This window comes from Pollachius pollachius (assembly GCF_949987615.1).
Source record: "Pollachius pollachius genome assembly, chromosome: 1".
Taxonomy (NCBI): Eukaryota; Metazoa; Chordata; class Actinopteri; order Gadiformes; family Gadidae; genus Pollachius; species Pollachius pollachius.
The window spans coordinates 15,781,000-15,796,160 of NC_136934.1; the positions used below are offsets into that span (position 1 = coordinate 15,781,000).

The window sequence follows — 15,161 nt, forward strand, 5'->3', positions numbered from 1 at the left end:
AGCATTTTTGGAAGGAAACATTTGAATCCTGGGGTCAAGAGCAAATTCAAACCGGCGTGCTGTTTTTCTGTGATTAGGTTTAAGAACGACCATGGTTGAGGACTGGATACTCCTCATACAAAGGGGAAAGATATCAGCTTGCCTCGGTTATGAAGGAAAATAACAATTTCTGAAATGACAGTAAATATCTACCAGCTCTTGCCAAACAAAGGAGATTGGAGGTGACTTTGGACATTACAAATGAAAGCCCATTCTAGGTGAATGGTGTTGCCACATGCAAGGCTACAAGGACACACACACACACGAGCACACACACACACACACACACACACACACACACACACACACACACACACACACACACAATGTTTTGTAATTCCAAAACATTGTGTTCCATAATAGTTGTATAAAGTATTATCAATCAATTTTCGTTATCACCCTCTATATAAACGGCATAGACACATTCCACAGGCAAGAGATCATTATTCACCAGTCAAAAGTAACCACACTACCTACACAATACTTTTGGCCAGGTTTCCCGCTAGTGCCCATGACAAAGACCTTTTTCATTTAGAAATCCCTTTGAACTAACATTTACTATATCCTCCCACGGAGCCAGTTAATAGTAATTTCTCGTGCAAAATGAAAGACGCGGGTGGAAAACGCCACGGGGGGGTTGGGGGCTGGTGGTGTAACCTAACATTTCTTTGGGGTTTATGGCCCGCAGTGGGAAGGCAGCGTTTGTTGTTTTGCTTGGTTTTCTGAGATTGGGTCTGAGCCGTTAGCTACAGTGGAGGTCTATGGGGTCTCCTCTCACCTCATGATGAACTCCTTGAAGCACAGCCGCAGTTTGTTGTGGTGCCGGTAAAGCTTGGGGTCGGCAGGGATCTCGTTCAGGAAGACCTGGGCCACCTCCAGCGGGCCCTAGGGATGTAGAGAGACAGACAGGGAGAGAAAGAAATGTACACAGAGTGAGAGAGAGAATACACCAAGAGGAAGAGGAAGAGGGGGAGAGATACAGAGAAAGAGAGAGGGAGAGACACACAGAGTGAGAGATAGACAAACACAAAGAGAAAGAGGAAGAGGGGGAGAGATACAGAAAAAGAGAGGGAGAGACACACAGAGTGAGAGAGAATACACAAAGAGAAAGAGGAAGAGGGGGAGAGATACAGAGAAAGAGAGGGAGAGACACACAGAGTGAGAGAGAGAATACACAAAGAGAAAGAGGAAGAGGAAGAGATACAGAGAAAGAGAGGGAGAGACAGAGTGAGAGAGAGACAAACACAAAGAGAAAGGGAGAGATACATAGAAAGAGAAAGGGAGAGACACACAGAGTGAGAGAGAGAATACACCAAGAGAAAGAGGAAGAGGGGGAGAGATACAGAGAAAGAGAGGGAGAGACACACAGAGTGAGAGAGAGACAAACACAGAGGGAGAGAGGGAGAGATACAGAGAGGGGGAGACACACAGAGTGAGAGAGACACACACAGGAGGAGGAAATAGCGCGAGACAAGGACAGAGAGCGAGACAGAGACAGATAAAGAGATGCAAGTATAGAAAGAGGAGATGGAGTGAAGGAGAGACAGAGACACACACAAATTACAAATAAAGGACGATTAGATGCAACCACTAAGGCGCTTAAGAAAAGGATGCAAAACAAAGAATAGAGCGATCCATCCCTCTGTTTCATTTCTTATTTTCCCTTTTTAGTGGCAGGGAAACAACGTGGTCAGCCGCCACAGCATTACAGCTCCAGGCCAGGCTGTTGGTCTGGACCATGAGGCGGAGATCAGAGACAGAGAACCAGGCCGTGATTAGTGCGCTGCATGTTTAATGCATCCACTAAATCCTCTATAGACCCACCATTTGGCTCCCATTTGGCCCCCCCCGTCCGGGCCCTTGTTATCCCCCGTTACATTCATCATAAAACCACAGCGTGCCCGCGCAGCGGCCCGCGTCACGACTGCTACAGTTAAACAGTTCTGATTAACATCATACACGCATTCAAGAAGGACCTGGGCCCTCGCTCACATAGGGGCCCCTGATAGGGGGAAGAGATTGAGAAAGAGAGAGAGAGAAAGAGAGAGAGAGAGAGAGAGAGAGAGAGAGAGAGAGGGAGAGGGAGAGAAGGAGAGAGACAGAGAGAGAGAGAGAGAGAGAGAGAGAGAGAGGGCCGAGTTCACTTGCACTGATTACAGGAGTTGTAGGTGCATGTAGGTGGAGCTGCTCGACATTATAACTATGTATACAAGTACGTTTAGCAAGGCACCCGTCAGATTCAGTCTGATAAGACTCTGGGAAGATAAAGCACTGTGGGGCAGGAGATGGAGACGGAGTCACCGTAGTCTGTCTCGCCCCCCCGCTTTCAACATCCCCAGCGCGAAGCGTAGCTCATGGTAGGAGCAATGAGTGGACACATCAAAGAGACCTCAGGGTTTCGTTGCGGCGTGCGGCACATGGAGACATAAAAGGGAAGACGTGGGCGGAGGGGGGTTGGGGGTCGTCTGTGTGGGGTGGGTGGACACAGGGGGGTGGGGGGGGGGGGTCTGCGGACGTTTTAACTAAATCAGCCGAGAGGTAAAAGGAAAGGATTAGGGTTATTGATGGGGCTCGGACGCTTTGATGTGCAATCACTGTCATGTGTGCCACCTGCGCCGTGTGATCACTATAGAAAATGTAATGCAATAGAAACTAAAGAAAAAGCGCCGGATCAAATGATGCCGGTTGATCTTCTCTCTCAACAACATGACAGAGAGAAACACTCGGCAGGCGAAAGAGGAGTAAACTGCCACTCTTCAAAATGCGATTCTCAAGACAACACATCAGCCGTTGGAATTGATTTAACCGGTTAAGAGATGAGAATAATACAATGAAAACACGAGTAAACGCAAAGAAGATCTGTTCAAGTGGAAAAACAAATAACCTAAGTGTGGAGGTGGAACCCTACCTGGTTTACGGTGGCTCCCACGGAGCCCTGTAACAACATCTGTAACATCTTAGGGTCGGGCTGCTCTCGGTGTGTGGCCACAGCCAGCTCCCTCGTCTTCTTCTGCATGTCCTCGATGGCCACCTCGATGGGCGTCAGGACAAACTGGAGGACACATGCAGGAAGTGACTTAGAAAACTTTTTTTTCCTTTGCTAAATAATGGCTATGATGCCTTACTATTTACCATTTGTTAATGCAACAGATGCTTCCCTCATCTTTACAGTTAGTTTAAAGTTCCATTCTTTCTAGATGCATGTCATTAGTGAGCAGGTAGGTGGGTAAGGTTACGTTCTCAAGAGTCCCTACAGGTAGACGACAGAACTTGGGATTCAAACCCACTGCCTGCCGGATGGGCGGCTCACCCCTACACTAGCATGACCTTAATCCTTACGTATTAAATAATAATGATGCCTTGAGTTGTGTCAATTAATAACAAACAAGCTAACTGATAACCAACAATAAAAGAATCTACCTCTAAAAAGGATCTACCTCTAACTCTGTCATATCATTGAAGGCCATAAAAGATGGGCTACATTAGAGATATCTATCTATCTATCTATCTATCTATCTATCTATCTATCTATCTATCTATCTATCTATCTATCTATCTATCTATATATTTGAATATAGAAGAAAAAGATAGAAAGCTCTGGAAAGAGAGAGATGTGAAGAGATTGAAATGTGAGAGCGAGAGAGAGGACGAAAAGAGAGAGGAATAGAGATTGATGGACGTAGATAAGCGAGAAAGAGAGACCCAGATCACAAACAAAGGAAGATACGAGTGGACAGGATGCAAACAACAGAGCCATCCTGTCTGAGTGACGTCTTATTCCTTTCAGCGGCATGGAGACAACGTTCTGAGTAGCCACATGCAGCTTCTGGCCAAGACGTTGGTCTGCAGACACGAGGAGCAGATCAGAGAGGGGGAGGAGCAGGCCTGGCTGAGGGCTGCCGCAGCAGCCTACCTCTTCCTTCTGGATAACGTTGATGCGGGTCTTGACGTAGGGGAAGGCGTGCATGGTGGTCAGGATGGTCTTCCTCTTGTACTGCTCGCTGAGCTCTCCCCGTGGGCGGCCCGCTCTGGTGAAGGGCGTGGTGAACATGAAGCGCCGGAGGTTGAAGTTCTTCTCGAAGTTGGTCAGCCGGTCCTTCATCTCGTAGTCGTCAAAGTAGGGCTCCGCATACGTTATCTGGATGTACGCCTGGAGAGAGGTTCGGATTCAGTCTCTAAATTCTTTATCGTTGGTCAACAGCGTTACAGATGATCATCTCAGATGTGGCTCGGATTAGGGTAAAGGCCAAACGACCAAGGACAGTTCATAGACTTAGAACAGAAAAGTGCAATGTGACGGCTGCGGAATTTTCATTAGCTTATCTTTAAAAACATTAAGAATTATTTTAAAGCCAAACCACATAGGCTGCTATCCGACAAGGCATAAATAGTCATCTCACTTTCATTTCACTTTTTACTCCAAAGAACGAAGGCATCTTTCAGTTTTGCCCTGCAGCCTTCCTGTGTTGTAGCAGGTAGTGTGGGGTATCAGCGTGGCAGGGTGTCTCTCGACTACCTACCTTGTTGGGGTTGAGTTTCTTCCTGTCCACGGGGGTGGAGTCTTTGATCATCTCCAGGGAATCCTCTCCAACACACTGACTGTAGAAGTTCTAAGGCGAGTGGGAACATGAATGTGATATATTTGACTAGACAATACAGCCATATTTTATGTCCGTTCTGCATTTGTAAGGATGACAAGTCCATACAAAAAAGATCCACTTGAAAGTTAAAGTAGTTTACCAATATTTGCTTTATTTGAATGCTATTCAACTATTTTAAATGTATTACTTACATTAATAACCAATTTATTATTTGAATATTTTAATTTGTAAGTTTGAACTTTGTATGAAGAAAATGATTTACATCGTTTCGAAACGCACGCACCCCCACCCACACACAATCAGCTATATGAAAAATACAACTATAAGGGAAAAACATTTGAACGGTAACCCCTCTCTCTCTCTCTCTCTCTCTCTCTCTCTCTCTCTCTCTCTCTCTCTCTCTCTCTCTCTCTCTCTCTCTCTCTCTCTCTCTCTCTCTCTCTCTCCAGATGAAATGCGATAGAATATACAGAAATAATTGCCTCCAGTCTGTGAGAGATCTCCGGCAGGTGTGTTATCCCTGGTTCCTTGTAAACAAACTCCCGCTCATCCAGATCCCCAAACTTTCCTCCGTAGAAACCGACCCGGAAGTAGGTACCGAACATCCTCTTGTGGCCCTGGATGGGGAGAGCACATGTGGTGGTGGTGTGTTAGAGGGGGTGAGTGTGGATTTGTGTTTTGCATAGATGCAAACAGATCAAGATTAAATGGAAGTAGGTGGGACCAGATGAGGACTGGGAATAGTAGTAGGCCACTCGTCAAACAAAAATGGAACCCGTTTGGCATACATTTGGGATGCATGTAGGGACATTCGCTACTGTATCACATAGTGAATAAAACAAAATTGTGGCAGTTTCATTAACTCTTTGGGGGAATAGGTCCTCTTTGCCAAAAGACATTGTGTAAACCCACTTTTTTTTTTAAAAAAAGTGAAAAATGAATATTAACTAATGATATAATAATAATTGATTCCTAAATTAGTAATAGCTACATATATTTCTATCTCTCAGTGGCTCCACCTGTTAGTATGGTGTGTAGGCAATATGCCTCTTAGCAGCAACACACTTTCCCCGTCCCTCTTCATTCTCCTGTCCATAATGATATTGATCCTGCACATGAACGGTTACCTTCTCAATAATCTTGTCGAAGGCCCGCTTCAGCTTATCGTGAGTGGAGGCCAGCTTCCGGAAGTCTCTATGCGCCTCCAGAATGGGAAGGATAATCTTGTACACCTCGTTCACCGTCTCGAACAGACTCCCCTAAACAGACAATAGAGAACGATAAACGACATGGTAGGTTCACCAGATCATGTCATCAAGCGTACAATGCACAAGTGGTTCATGGCAATTTATAACCGCAAACAGCAAAAAAGATACCATCTAATTAGATCGACATTTAGCATAAATGTAGATAGGTAATTGTACAACAACTTGCAGGCTGAGAACAATCAACACTTGAGCTAATGCATCCCTTTAAAGCCCCTTAAAACAAAAACAAACAATTGGACAAAATAGCACTAAGAAACACAAAAAAGAGGTGAGCAGTTTCTCTTTATATTTAATATAAATATACATTTTAATGTGATCGTCAAGTGAGTAATAGATGTTATTGTGAGTGAGTGTGAGTGTGAGTGTGAGTGTGAGAGTGTTTGTGTGTGTGTGTGTGTGTGTGTGTGTGTGTGTGTGTGTGTGTGTGTGTGTGTGTGTGTTTGTGCGTGCGTGTGTCCCTCTCTTACATTGTTGAACAGCTCGGCGGCCTGTTCCAGGAGCCCCACCAGGCCGTTCTCAGTGAAGTAGCGGCCGGAGCACACGCCGTCCTCATCCGGAGACAGGATGTCGTCAGACACAGCGGACTCCTCCAACACGTTGGGGGAGATGTTCTGCAGAGACAAAAGGGGCCTGTATAAATCGATCCACCGGTCCCGCCCGTCCCCCCCCCTTATTTAATCACATGATCAATGGACAGGAAGGTGACCAGCATGTAACAGGGAGATGTCCGACAGTGAGGAAGCGAAAGCTAATCAAATGATCGCCTGATCAATGGAAAAACTGGTGGGTTCGAATGTCCCGTCCCAAAACACAGCGGAGGTCTCTGCGCGCGCATGCGTACGTGCGTGCCTGTGCGTGTGTGTGTGTTCAGGTTGATGGTCAGTGTCACCTGTTGACCACTGTGCAGTTGTGTTGTGGTGTACTCGATGGGACATGATGTTGACTTGGTTGTTGCTCACACACTACTTGAATTGCCTCTCTATCGAGTAAGGCCTCCCGATTCATTGTGTAGCACCTTTCACTGCTATAGGGAAAGAACAGCAAAATACTAAAATACTATACAGCTCCCATCTTCAGGGTCTGAAGTACATGGGACGTTTGCTTCTTTGATGTATAGTCACGTTCATGTATGTACAGTTTGAATGTATGTATGTATGTATGTATGTATGTATGTATGTATGTATGTATGTACAAAATAGTTGACCAGAGAAACTGATGACACCCCAATACGTCAATATTTCTGATTTGATTGATTGACGCGAGCGCGATCCCTGGCTGGACGTTGTATGATTGCAGGGAGCTCTGTACAGTAAGTACCTGGAAGGTGACGCTGCCCACAGGCAGGTACTTGTGGTCCTCCAGCATGCTCAGGTACTCGGCCACCAGGGCGGCGGCGTGCACCAGACACATGGCCGACTCCGTGTAGCACTTCCTGTTGCTGTGCTTCTCCGCCATGTTCTGCAGCCAGGTCAGGCGCAGGTCGGGCGAGGTCTGGTAGCCTTTGGCTATCCTGAATGGAAACACACACACACACGCGCACACACACACACAGGTTAGCTTTCTGTAGGGCTAAGAATAGATTGAAACCGTGTGTGTGCATGTGTGTGTGCTTGATTTGGAACTAATTTGTTTATACGAAATGCTTCCAGAAGGAAATGTTCTCGGTTAGAAAAAAACAAAACTGCGAATTTGTGTCCCCTGTTCAAGCAATGCATGAATAATGAATCAGGACATGCCAAACGTACGCAAAACAAAAAACCAAAACGATGAATGAATCAATTAATCTTCAAGTAAACCAGGTGCACCGCTCGCTATATGAATGTACACAATGAACCTGGGCACCAGATTATCTCCCATGTAATTGTGCCTGAGTGTGTGTGCCTGAGTGTGTGTGCCTGTGTGTGTGTGTGTGTGTGTGTGTGTCGTGCGTACGTGTGCATGCACATGTGTGCATGTGTGTCTGTATTTGAGGAGAATCAAGGCGAGGACTTCAGGAAAAGCACATTTGCCGTTCGCTGTGCCATTTTTTGCATGGCTGTCGGACACATTCTGTACCACACACATGCAGAACGGGCCCTAAACCCAAACAGACTGCATGATGAATGGCACGTGTAGAGGGCATTAGCACAGAAGCGCCGAGTGATCTCTAAACCAACACACAGCACATGTATGCGCCTCTTTGTCTGCCGCGTCCCCACCACGTACGCCACTCTCTCCGCTTGCATTTGCATATACACCCCAGCCCAGATCAGAGGCCCAAACTGCTACCACATGGTAACCATGGCGAGGACAGCAAATAGAGGCAAAACAAGCCCAGACCGCAGAGAAATAGGAACCAGCCAGCTCCCAGTAAGCCACGGGGTAAGCAGAGAGCGAGAGAGAGAGAGAGAGAGAGAGAGCTGAAGAAAAGGCAAAACATAGCCTACAATCTAGAGAGGGAGAGAGATGGAAAGGGGGAGAGAGAGAGAGAGCGTGCCAGAAAGTGAGAGAGAAGCAGTCGATAAGACAGACCAAACAAGGACAAAGCCTGTAAGACAATACGGTTGTTTTTGTTCTTCACCCACCTATACATGAGGTCCATGAGCATCTCAGGGTCCTCCTGGAACTCCCGCATCTTCACCGTGTCGGACAGGATGCTGTTGAGGTTCCGCAGTAGCTCATCCACCTGAGGAGAAACACACCACCACACACCACCACCGCGTGTCATCATGGCCTCCAAGCATGCTTTGGTCTGAATGATACACCTTTTCCTCTCCTCATTGTTATTCTGCTACTGAGTTGTGTCTGCTGTGTTAGTCATCCCATATGTGTTCCTTTCTCAAGATTTCTATCTCTCGCCGCTGGGTCTTTGGAGAGATGTACTTTGAGGGGGGGGGGAATGTGAATATCAGATTGGTATTTCTATTAAAAAAATAGTGTGTGTGCGTGCGTGTATATGTGAGTGTGTCTGTGCGTGCGTATATGTGCTTGCGTCTGTCTGTCTCACTGTCCGTCTGACTGTCTCACTGTCCGTCTGACCGTCTCGCTGTCCGTCTGACCGTCTCGCTGTCCGGCTGACCGTCTCACTGTCTGTCTGACCGTCTCGCTGTCCGTCTGTCTGTCTGGCTGTCTCACTGTCTGTCTGACTGTCTCACTGTCTGGCTGTCTGTCTCACTGTCTGTCTGTCTGTCTGTCTGTACGTGCGTGCGTGCCCCTGTCTTACCTGGGAGGGCAGCTGCGTGCTCCTCATCTCGCCGTCCTCCTCAGCGTAGGCCAGGATGGTGCGCAGCGAGCGCCGCAGGTACTCCTCCTGGAAGTCCGACGACTGCCCCACCAGCGAGGCCAGGGACATGGTCACCTGCATCTTCACCCTGGAGAAGTTCTGCACAGCAGGAAGGTGGGGGCAGAGAGGAGGGGACATGTGATGGAAGCCGGCTTCCCATTCACTCCCAATAGTTCCCCAGCCCATGAAGCAGTGATGCTGTGGTACGATTGAGATCATTTTGTTTGCGGGCGCTTTTATGTGATTTATAGGGATTTCTTTTTTTCTAAACGTTAGGCAGGTAGGACCTTAGGCGCCTGATAGACAGACTATAGATAGATGTACTATAGATATTAGATGTCAGGGATTGAACAGAGACCCTTTCGGCTGAGATTGTTACAAATGTAGGGTATGTAGTACAAATCTTCAATGCAGTGTGGATTCTAACCTCACATGAAGTTAATATAGTTATAAAAATATATATATTATATATTAAAAAAGTACAGCTATACACATTAAGAACAAAAGGAACTGTACATATACCAAAAAAGCATAAAAGCATAATTATCTAAATAATGCATCCTATGTGATTCAAATATCATCTCTATTCACTGCTGTGAATGAATGTCTTGAAATGTTTCATTCATGCCAGTATACAAAACCTACTGACGCCAGTGTTTGATGACATTGTTGACAGTATACGTCGTTTCTCTTCGTGTAAAATAAGGGAGAAATGGAAGAAACCCTTGCCAAAACATTTTTCACCACAGATGCTGCTATGGTTTGATCTGGGTTTCTATTTAAAACAAGAGATGGATAAATTCCTGCTGAACACAAGGCAACAGATGTCTGACTCTTTGAGTGCAGAGTCTATACACAAGTATTCATCTGGTTTGTGTAAATAAATGTATCATGGCTGAATGAAAAATGATTTCCTGAGCGAAACATACATCAAGCTTTATTTCTTGCTCAGTTCTGTATTTTAGCACTATCCAATTTTCCAATGTTGACGAATAGTGTCAATTACGAATGCTTTTGGGAGATATTCTGTAAGTGATATAGCATTGTGTCATTTAGATTGCATGGTGGCATGCAGACCGCTGTTCTGATTAATTCTGGAGGATGAAACAAGATTGCAGTTGATAGTAGATAAACACACCACTGACTGAAGTGTCGCCTCCACCTGATCCGCAATTAATTGGAAACCTCCGTCTGCGATTTTAATAAGCTTCTTTTAAATCAACATTTCAGCAAGGAGAAATATTAAATTACCAACTTGTCAAAGTGATCCGAAGCTGAAGTGCTATGATACAGCAAATCCTGATATATTTTATTTGAATCTTGAAGCAGGATGAAATTTAATTAACTGAAAAACCCATTTTGTTTGCAGCAACCTTATTTTCCATCCAGTCCCATTCTTCTTCTCTGAAATGTCAACCGTCTCTCAGGTCATCTTTTCACTCTTCCACCCCTTAGACAGATCAAAACCCTTTTACCAAACAACCACCCTCTCCATCCATCGGAGATGGTCCTTTCTGTGTGTGTGTGTGTGTCCGTGTGCGTGTGCGCGCCTGTGTGAGTGCATGCATGCGTGTGTGTGCGCGCATGTGCGCACGGAGCTCAATCCATCTCCAAGATGGCCCGGCAAAGCGGGAAATGATCTCCCATTAGTGAAGACATAATCACCCATGGATCATCTCTACGGCCCCATTCTGTTCAACTACGCATGGGGCTGGAGCCCCAGAAGCCAGCCCGCCACACTGTGTGTGTGTGTGTGTGTGTGTGTGTGTGTGTGTGTGTGTGTGTGTGTGTGTGTGTGTGTGTGTGTGTGTGTGTGTGTGTGTGTGTGCATGTGTATGTGTGTGTGTGTGATCAGCACAAGTTGTTGCTTTAATTATAATCATAATTAATAACAATAATATCAATATAATCATAAATATTAGATATTTAAAGAAAAGAAACGTATAGCATAATAATACAGACACTAGTAACATATAGTCAAAAGATACTGAATGTTTATACCATTTTCTTGCTGAATATGAGACTTTGGTAGTTTTTGCAGCCCCAGAAATACTATTTGGTGGTTGCGTATCTTCATATCTTCATTTTGATAGGATCATTTGAATGGGACATAAAGCCTGGTCTAATATGTCTTCAAAAACAAGGGAGACGAAGAACAGATGGGGATATGGCAGAGGGGAAGCAGTATGGATGACTCACAATGACTGTTGTGATCTTGCCCGTTTACGATAGTATAAATAAACACAAAACACGCACAGAGGAAAAAGCCACTCATCCCTAAAAGACCATGTGGCATTGTGTGTTTGTGTGTGTTGGGCTCTGTTGTGTATTTAGGCTTGTGCTAGACTCCAGGACTACACACTGTCAACGACGGAAACCTCGGCTGCAGCCGGAGTAACAGAATTACCAAATAAATTCTCCCCTCCTCCTTAAGTTCATACCCTTTTCTTTCCCCCTTCCCCTTCACACACACGCACACACGCACAGCTCGGCTGTCATTAGTCAGAAGGTGGAGGAAACACAGGGGGCAGACGGTGACGGATGGGTCGTCTCTGCTCAGAAACACATCCTTCAGCAGAAAACTGTCTTCCACCAAAACCCAAAAATAGACACAGGGAAGGCATTAAGCTGAGCAGACGAGGGAAGAAGAGAAGATAATAATATGGGTATGAGTGGAATGAGTATGAGAATCATGATGAACTCTCCTTCTGCTCGTGTGTGTGTGTTTATGTATGTGTGTATTTATGTGTGTGTCAAAAGTCCTCTAATTTACGGTGAATGGGACAAACTTTTACAGTCTGTCATAGTTATGACTGCCTGCATGCTTTCCTATGCAGCTCTTAATACTTGAGATTTTACTGTAACACCAAAAAAAAAAATCATTCTCCATCACAAGATTTCGTTGAATTGTGCACATGTGTACTGCGAGGGCATGTGCGTGCGTGCGTGCGTGTGTGCATGTTTGGTGTGCTCACGCTGGCGTTGCTGTAGCTGTATCTCATGATGAGGTAGAGGGTGGCACAGGCCTGGCTCCTGTTCTCATCCACTGGACTGCTGCAGTACTGGAGCACCTTCTGACACAGGTCTGCACACTGCTCAGCCTCCTCCTCAAACAGCAGGTCTCCAAACTACACACACACACACACACACACACACACACACACACACACACACACACACACAAACAACCGCACAAACACACAGACACAGACACACAATGGAAAGGGTGAGGGGGAGCGAGAGAGTAAGTGAAAAAATAAAGCAGGTCTAAGTGTTTAAATTGATGATACTGTACATCATATAATAAAGCATCCGAGCTTGAATGCAAAAAAATGAGCCGACATTAATCCCGGCTAGTACCGCCTGCGAAGCATCCCCACGCTTAATAAGCGGACACTTAATTAGACCAACGTATTTATGCAACACCATTGTCCACAGTCTCTCTGTCTCTCTCCCTCTCCCTCTCTCTCTCTCCCTCCATCCCTCTCTCTCCCCCCCCCCCCCACACACACCGACGTCAGTACCTTGATGAGGAGCGCTCGCAGCGTGCTGAAGGCGTGTGAGAGGAAGCTGGAGCTCTGGTTGCAGGTGAGGCAGTGGAGCAGCACTTTGAGGACCCCACCCGTCACGTTGTCCTTACAGTCTGCCAGCGGCATCGCCTGATCCAGAGACACAGAGGATCAGGTGGACCGTACACACACATAGACAGCACCTAGTGTGCACACTCTCCATCCATCCGACGATATGCATGGTGATGGATGACGTGAGTTACTCCGGTCGATGGACGGTAAGGTTTTGTACGGAGCTCCAACGCGTATGATACAACTGGAAGGGACTAAAGAGCAAGTATGGTGCATATTATTAGACTCATGTGTAAGAGTCAAAGCTCTTATCCAACGTCATGTTAAAAAGAATGACAGGTTTCTAGGCCTACATGTGTTTTGTATTGTATAATAAGCTAGCATAGCCAACGTTTACTATAAATGTTATTTAAATGATGTGAAAAGGTGCTGGGTATTTGTCATTAAAAAAACGAAACAGAGCTCTAAGGCAAAACGTATGTGTTTTGAACCTTTGTATTGCAGGTGATAGGGTTATCTCACCTGTACGATGGTCTCCAGCAGATCCAACACGATGAGGTTAGCCTCTGTGGCCAGGTTTCCACTGATGACAGCCTCTTGGTCCAACTCGGCCTTTGTTCTGATGAAATTGTTACACAGTGGGAGAGAGCGGGGAGGGCAGTTGGACACAGAACAGAGGAAACAAAGGGAGGAAAACAATGAGATAATGAGGCAAATTAGATTAGAAGACATGCAGAGCGCAACGATTAAGAGATACAACAAAAACCAAACTATTACATTATTGAGGTTGAATTAAAAGCAACTTTTCTACTCTGTGGGGAAGAGAAAGAGAATACCTACTTGTCCTGCCTGTCATTGGTCTGTCTCCACTGAGTGAGGTCTTTCCTCCAGCGTAGGTTTTCCCTCTGACCCAATGTCCGGTCCATTCCTTCCAAAGAGGTCAAACGTTCAGTGATTAGCAATTAGCATTAGCTAATGCTCATTAAATTGTGCCACTAAGATAGCACAATTTAGTGAATCATACATATCTTCTTATTCGAAATGGTTCTGCTTCTAATAGCCGAGTTTTGCATAAAGAAAACGAAATTAAATGTAATAATAAGAAAAAAACGTTCAATGTGCCGAAAGATGACACACTAAATTTAGCAAACTAAACATTCATCCTAATTAACCATGCTTCTGTCCTAAATAGCCGCCTCTACATTGGACTACTGCCACTCGTCTAAGACTTTTTGAGGAGGCTCGCGTATATCCCACACTCACTTGTACGACACATACTCTTCATATTATAAAGATCGCCTGACGTGATTTACACCGACAATAAATACCTGCTCCAGCAAAGGGACCCGCCCGTGCCCCCGGAGGCCGTTCAACTCAGATGAATTACCTGAATTACCTACGGCTCTTCTGATCATCTCTCCCCGCGCGCCCATGCCTCTCAGCAGGGCCTCCTCCAGCTGAAGCTTGGCCTGCTGGGACTTCTGCAGCGCCTGGTTGCTCACCTTGTCACTGCTCTGCTTACCCTACACAGACACACACACACGCACACCCACACACACACACACACACACACACACACACACACACACACACACACACACACTTTATGAAGAGAGGCTAGACTAATGCGGTTATTAAAATACATCAGACAGACCAAAAGCCAGAGAGGCAAAGGGAAACAGGTGGAAGCGTGGAGAGCAGACTTACTCGGTATTCAAAGCAGGAGACGCAGATGGTGAGGAGCTCCAGCAGGCGGTTGAGCTGGGAGGAGGGCATGTCCACCGTCCAACGCTGGATCAGGCCTCTCTCCGCGTTCTTCATCACCCACAGGAAACACACCAGCAGGTGGCGGCTCGTGTCCGCCGCCAGCGTGGCCACTGATTTACTTTGCTGAGGACACACAGGGGAGAGAGACAGAGCATTAGTTAGCGCTAACCAGAGGGCAAACACGCACACACACACACACAGACAAACACCCATATGCACACATTCACACAAATCAAAAAGGGTACGCCTGTTCATGTGTCTTTGTGTCCATAAGGACACGTACAACCGAAACACACACGGACACACACAGCTAAATAATCGTGAAAAAAGCACAAAGAATGCGATCGCTCTCTTTCAGACTTAAGTGAAGGGCGGTTCACTTAAGAGGGGAGCATTGTCTCCTTAGCTTCTCACCTGGCACTGCCAGTTTCTCTCACCGTAACAACGCAGAGAGCACCAGGTGAACACAATGGCCGACGCTATGCCGTTTCATTGGACAACACAGACTGATGAGGAGTCCTCCCCATGTTGCGAATAATGAACCATTGCTAAATAAAAGACTCAAATTAGGTTTGCTCTGGAGAGAAACGATGGGGGCTGATGGAAACAATAAACACACAGGAAGTCTGACAGCTCTGACCTT

General features: G+C 46.0%; 1 protein-coding gene across 5 annotated transcripts in view; it reads right to left on the bottom strand.

Annotated features, from left to right (window-relative positions):
• dock8 (dedicator of cytokinesis 8) overlaps positions 1-15,161 on the bottom strand; it is a 48,691-nt gene that overhangs the window by 3,273 nt on the left and 30,257 nt on the right. For 3 of the 5 annotated variants that reach the window (XM_079731879.1, XM_079731880.1, XM_079731883.1), the window contains 16 exons: positions 14,459-14,641; positions 14,139-14,274; positions 13,592-13,679; positions 13,274-13,370; positions 12,695-12,829; positions 12,146-12,298; positions 9,111-9,269; positions 8,473-8,573; positions 7,226-7,418; positions 6,376-6,519; positions 5,768-5,899; positions 5,123-5,257; positions 4,560-4,649; positions 3,953-4,189; positions 2,948-3,091; positions 818-924 (listed from right to left, as the gene is read on the bottom strand). In XM_079731879.1, coding sequence (XP_079588005.1) covers positions 818-924; positions 2,948-3,091; positions 3,953-4,189; positions 4,560-4,649; positions 5,123-5,257; positions 5,768-5,899; positions 6,376-6,519; positions 7,226-7,418; positions 8,473-8,573; positions 9,111-9,269; positions 12,146-12,298; positions 12,695-12,829; positions 13,274-13,370; positions 13,592-13,679; positions 14,139-14,274; positions 14,459-14,641 — 2,234 coding nt within the window. The remainder of the gene's footprint in view (positions 1-817; positions 925-2,947; positions 3,092-3,952; positions 4,190-4,559; positions 4,650-5,122; positions 5,258-5,767; positions 5,900-6,375; positions 6,520-7,225; positions 7,419-8,472; positions 8,574-9,110; positions 9,270-12,145; positions 12,299-12,694; positions 12,830-13,273; positions 13,371-13,591; positions 13,680-14,138; positions 14,275-14,458; positions 14,642-15,161) is intronic. The other 2 variants (XM_079731882.1, XM_079731881.1) reach the window with 1 other exon arrangement.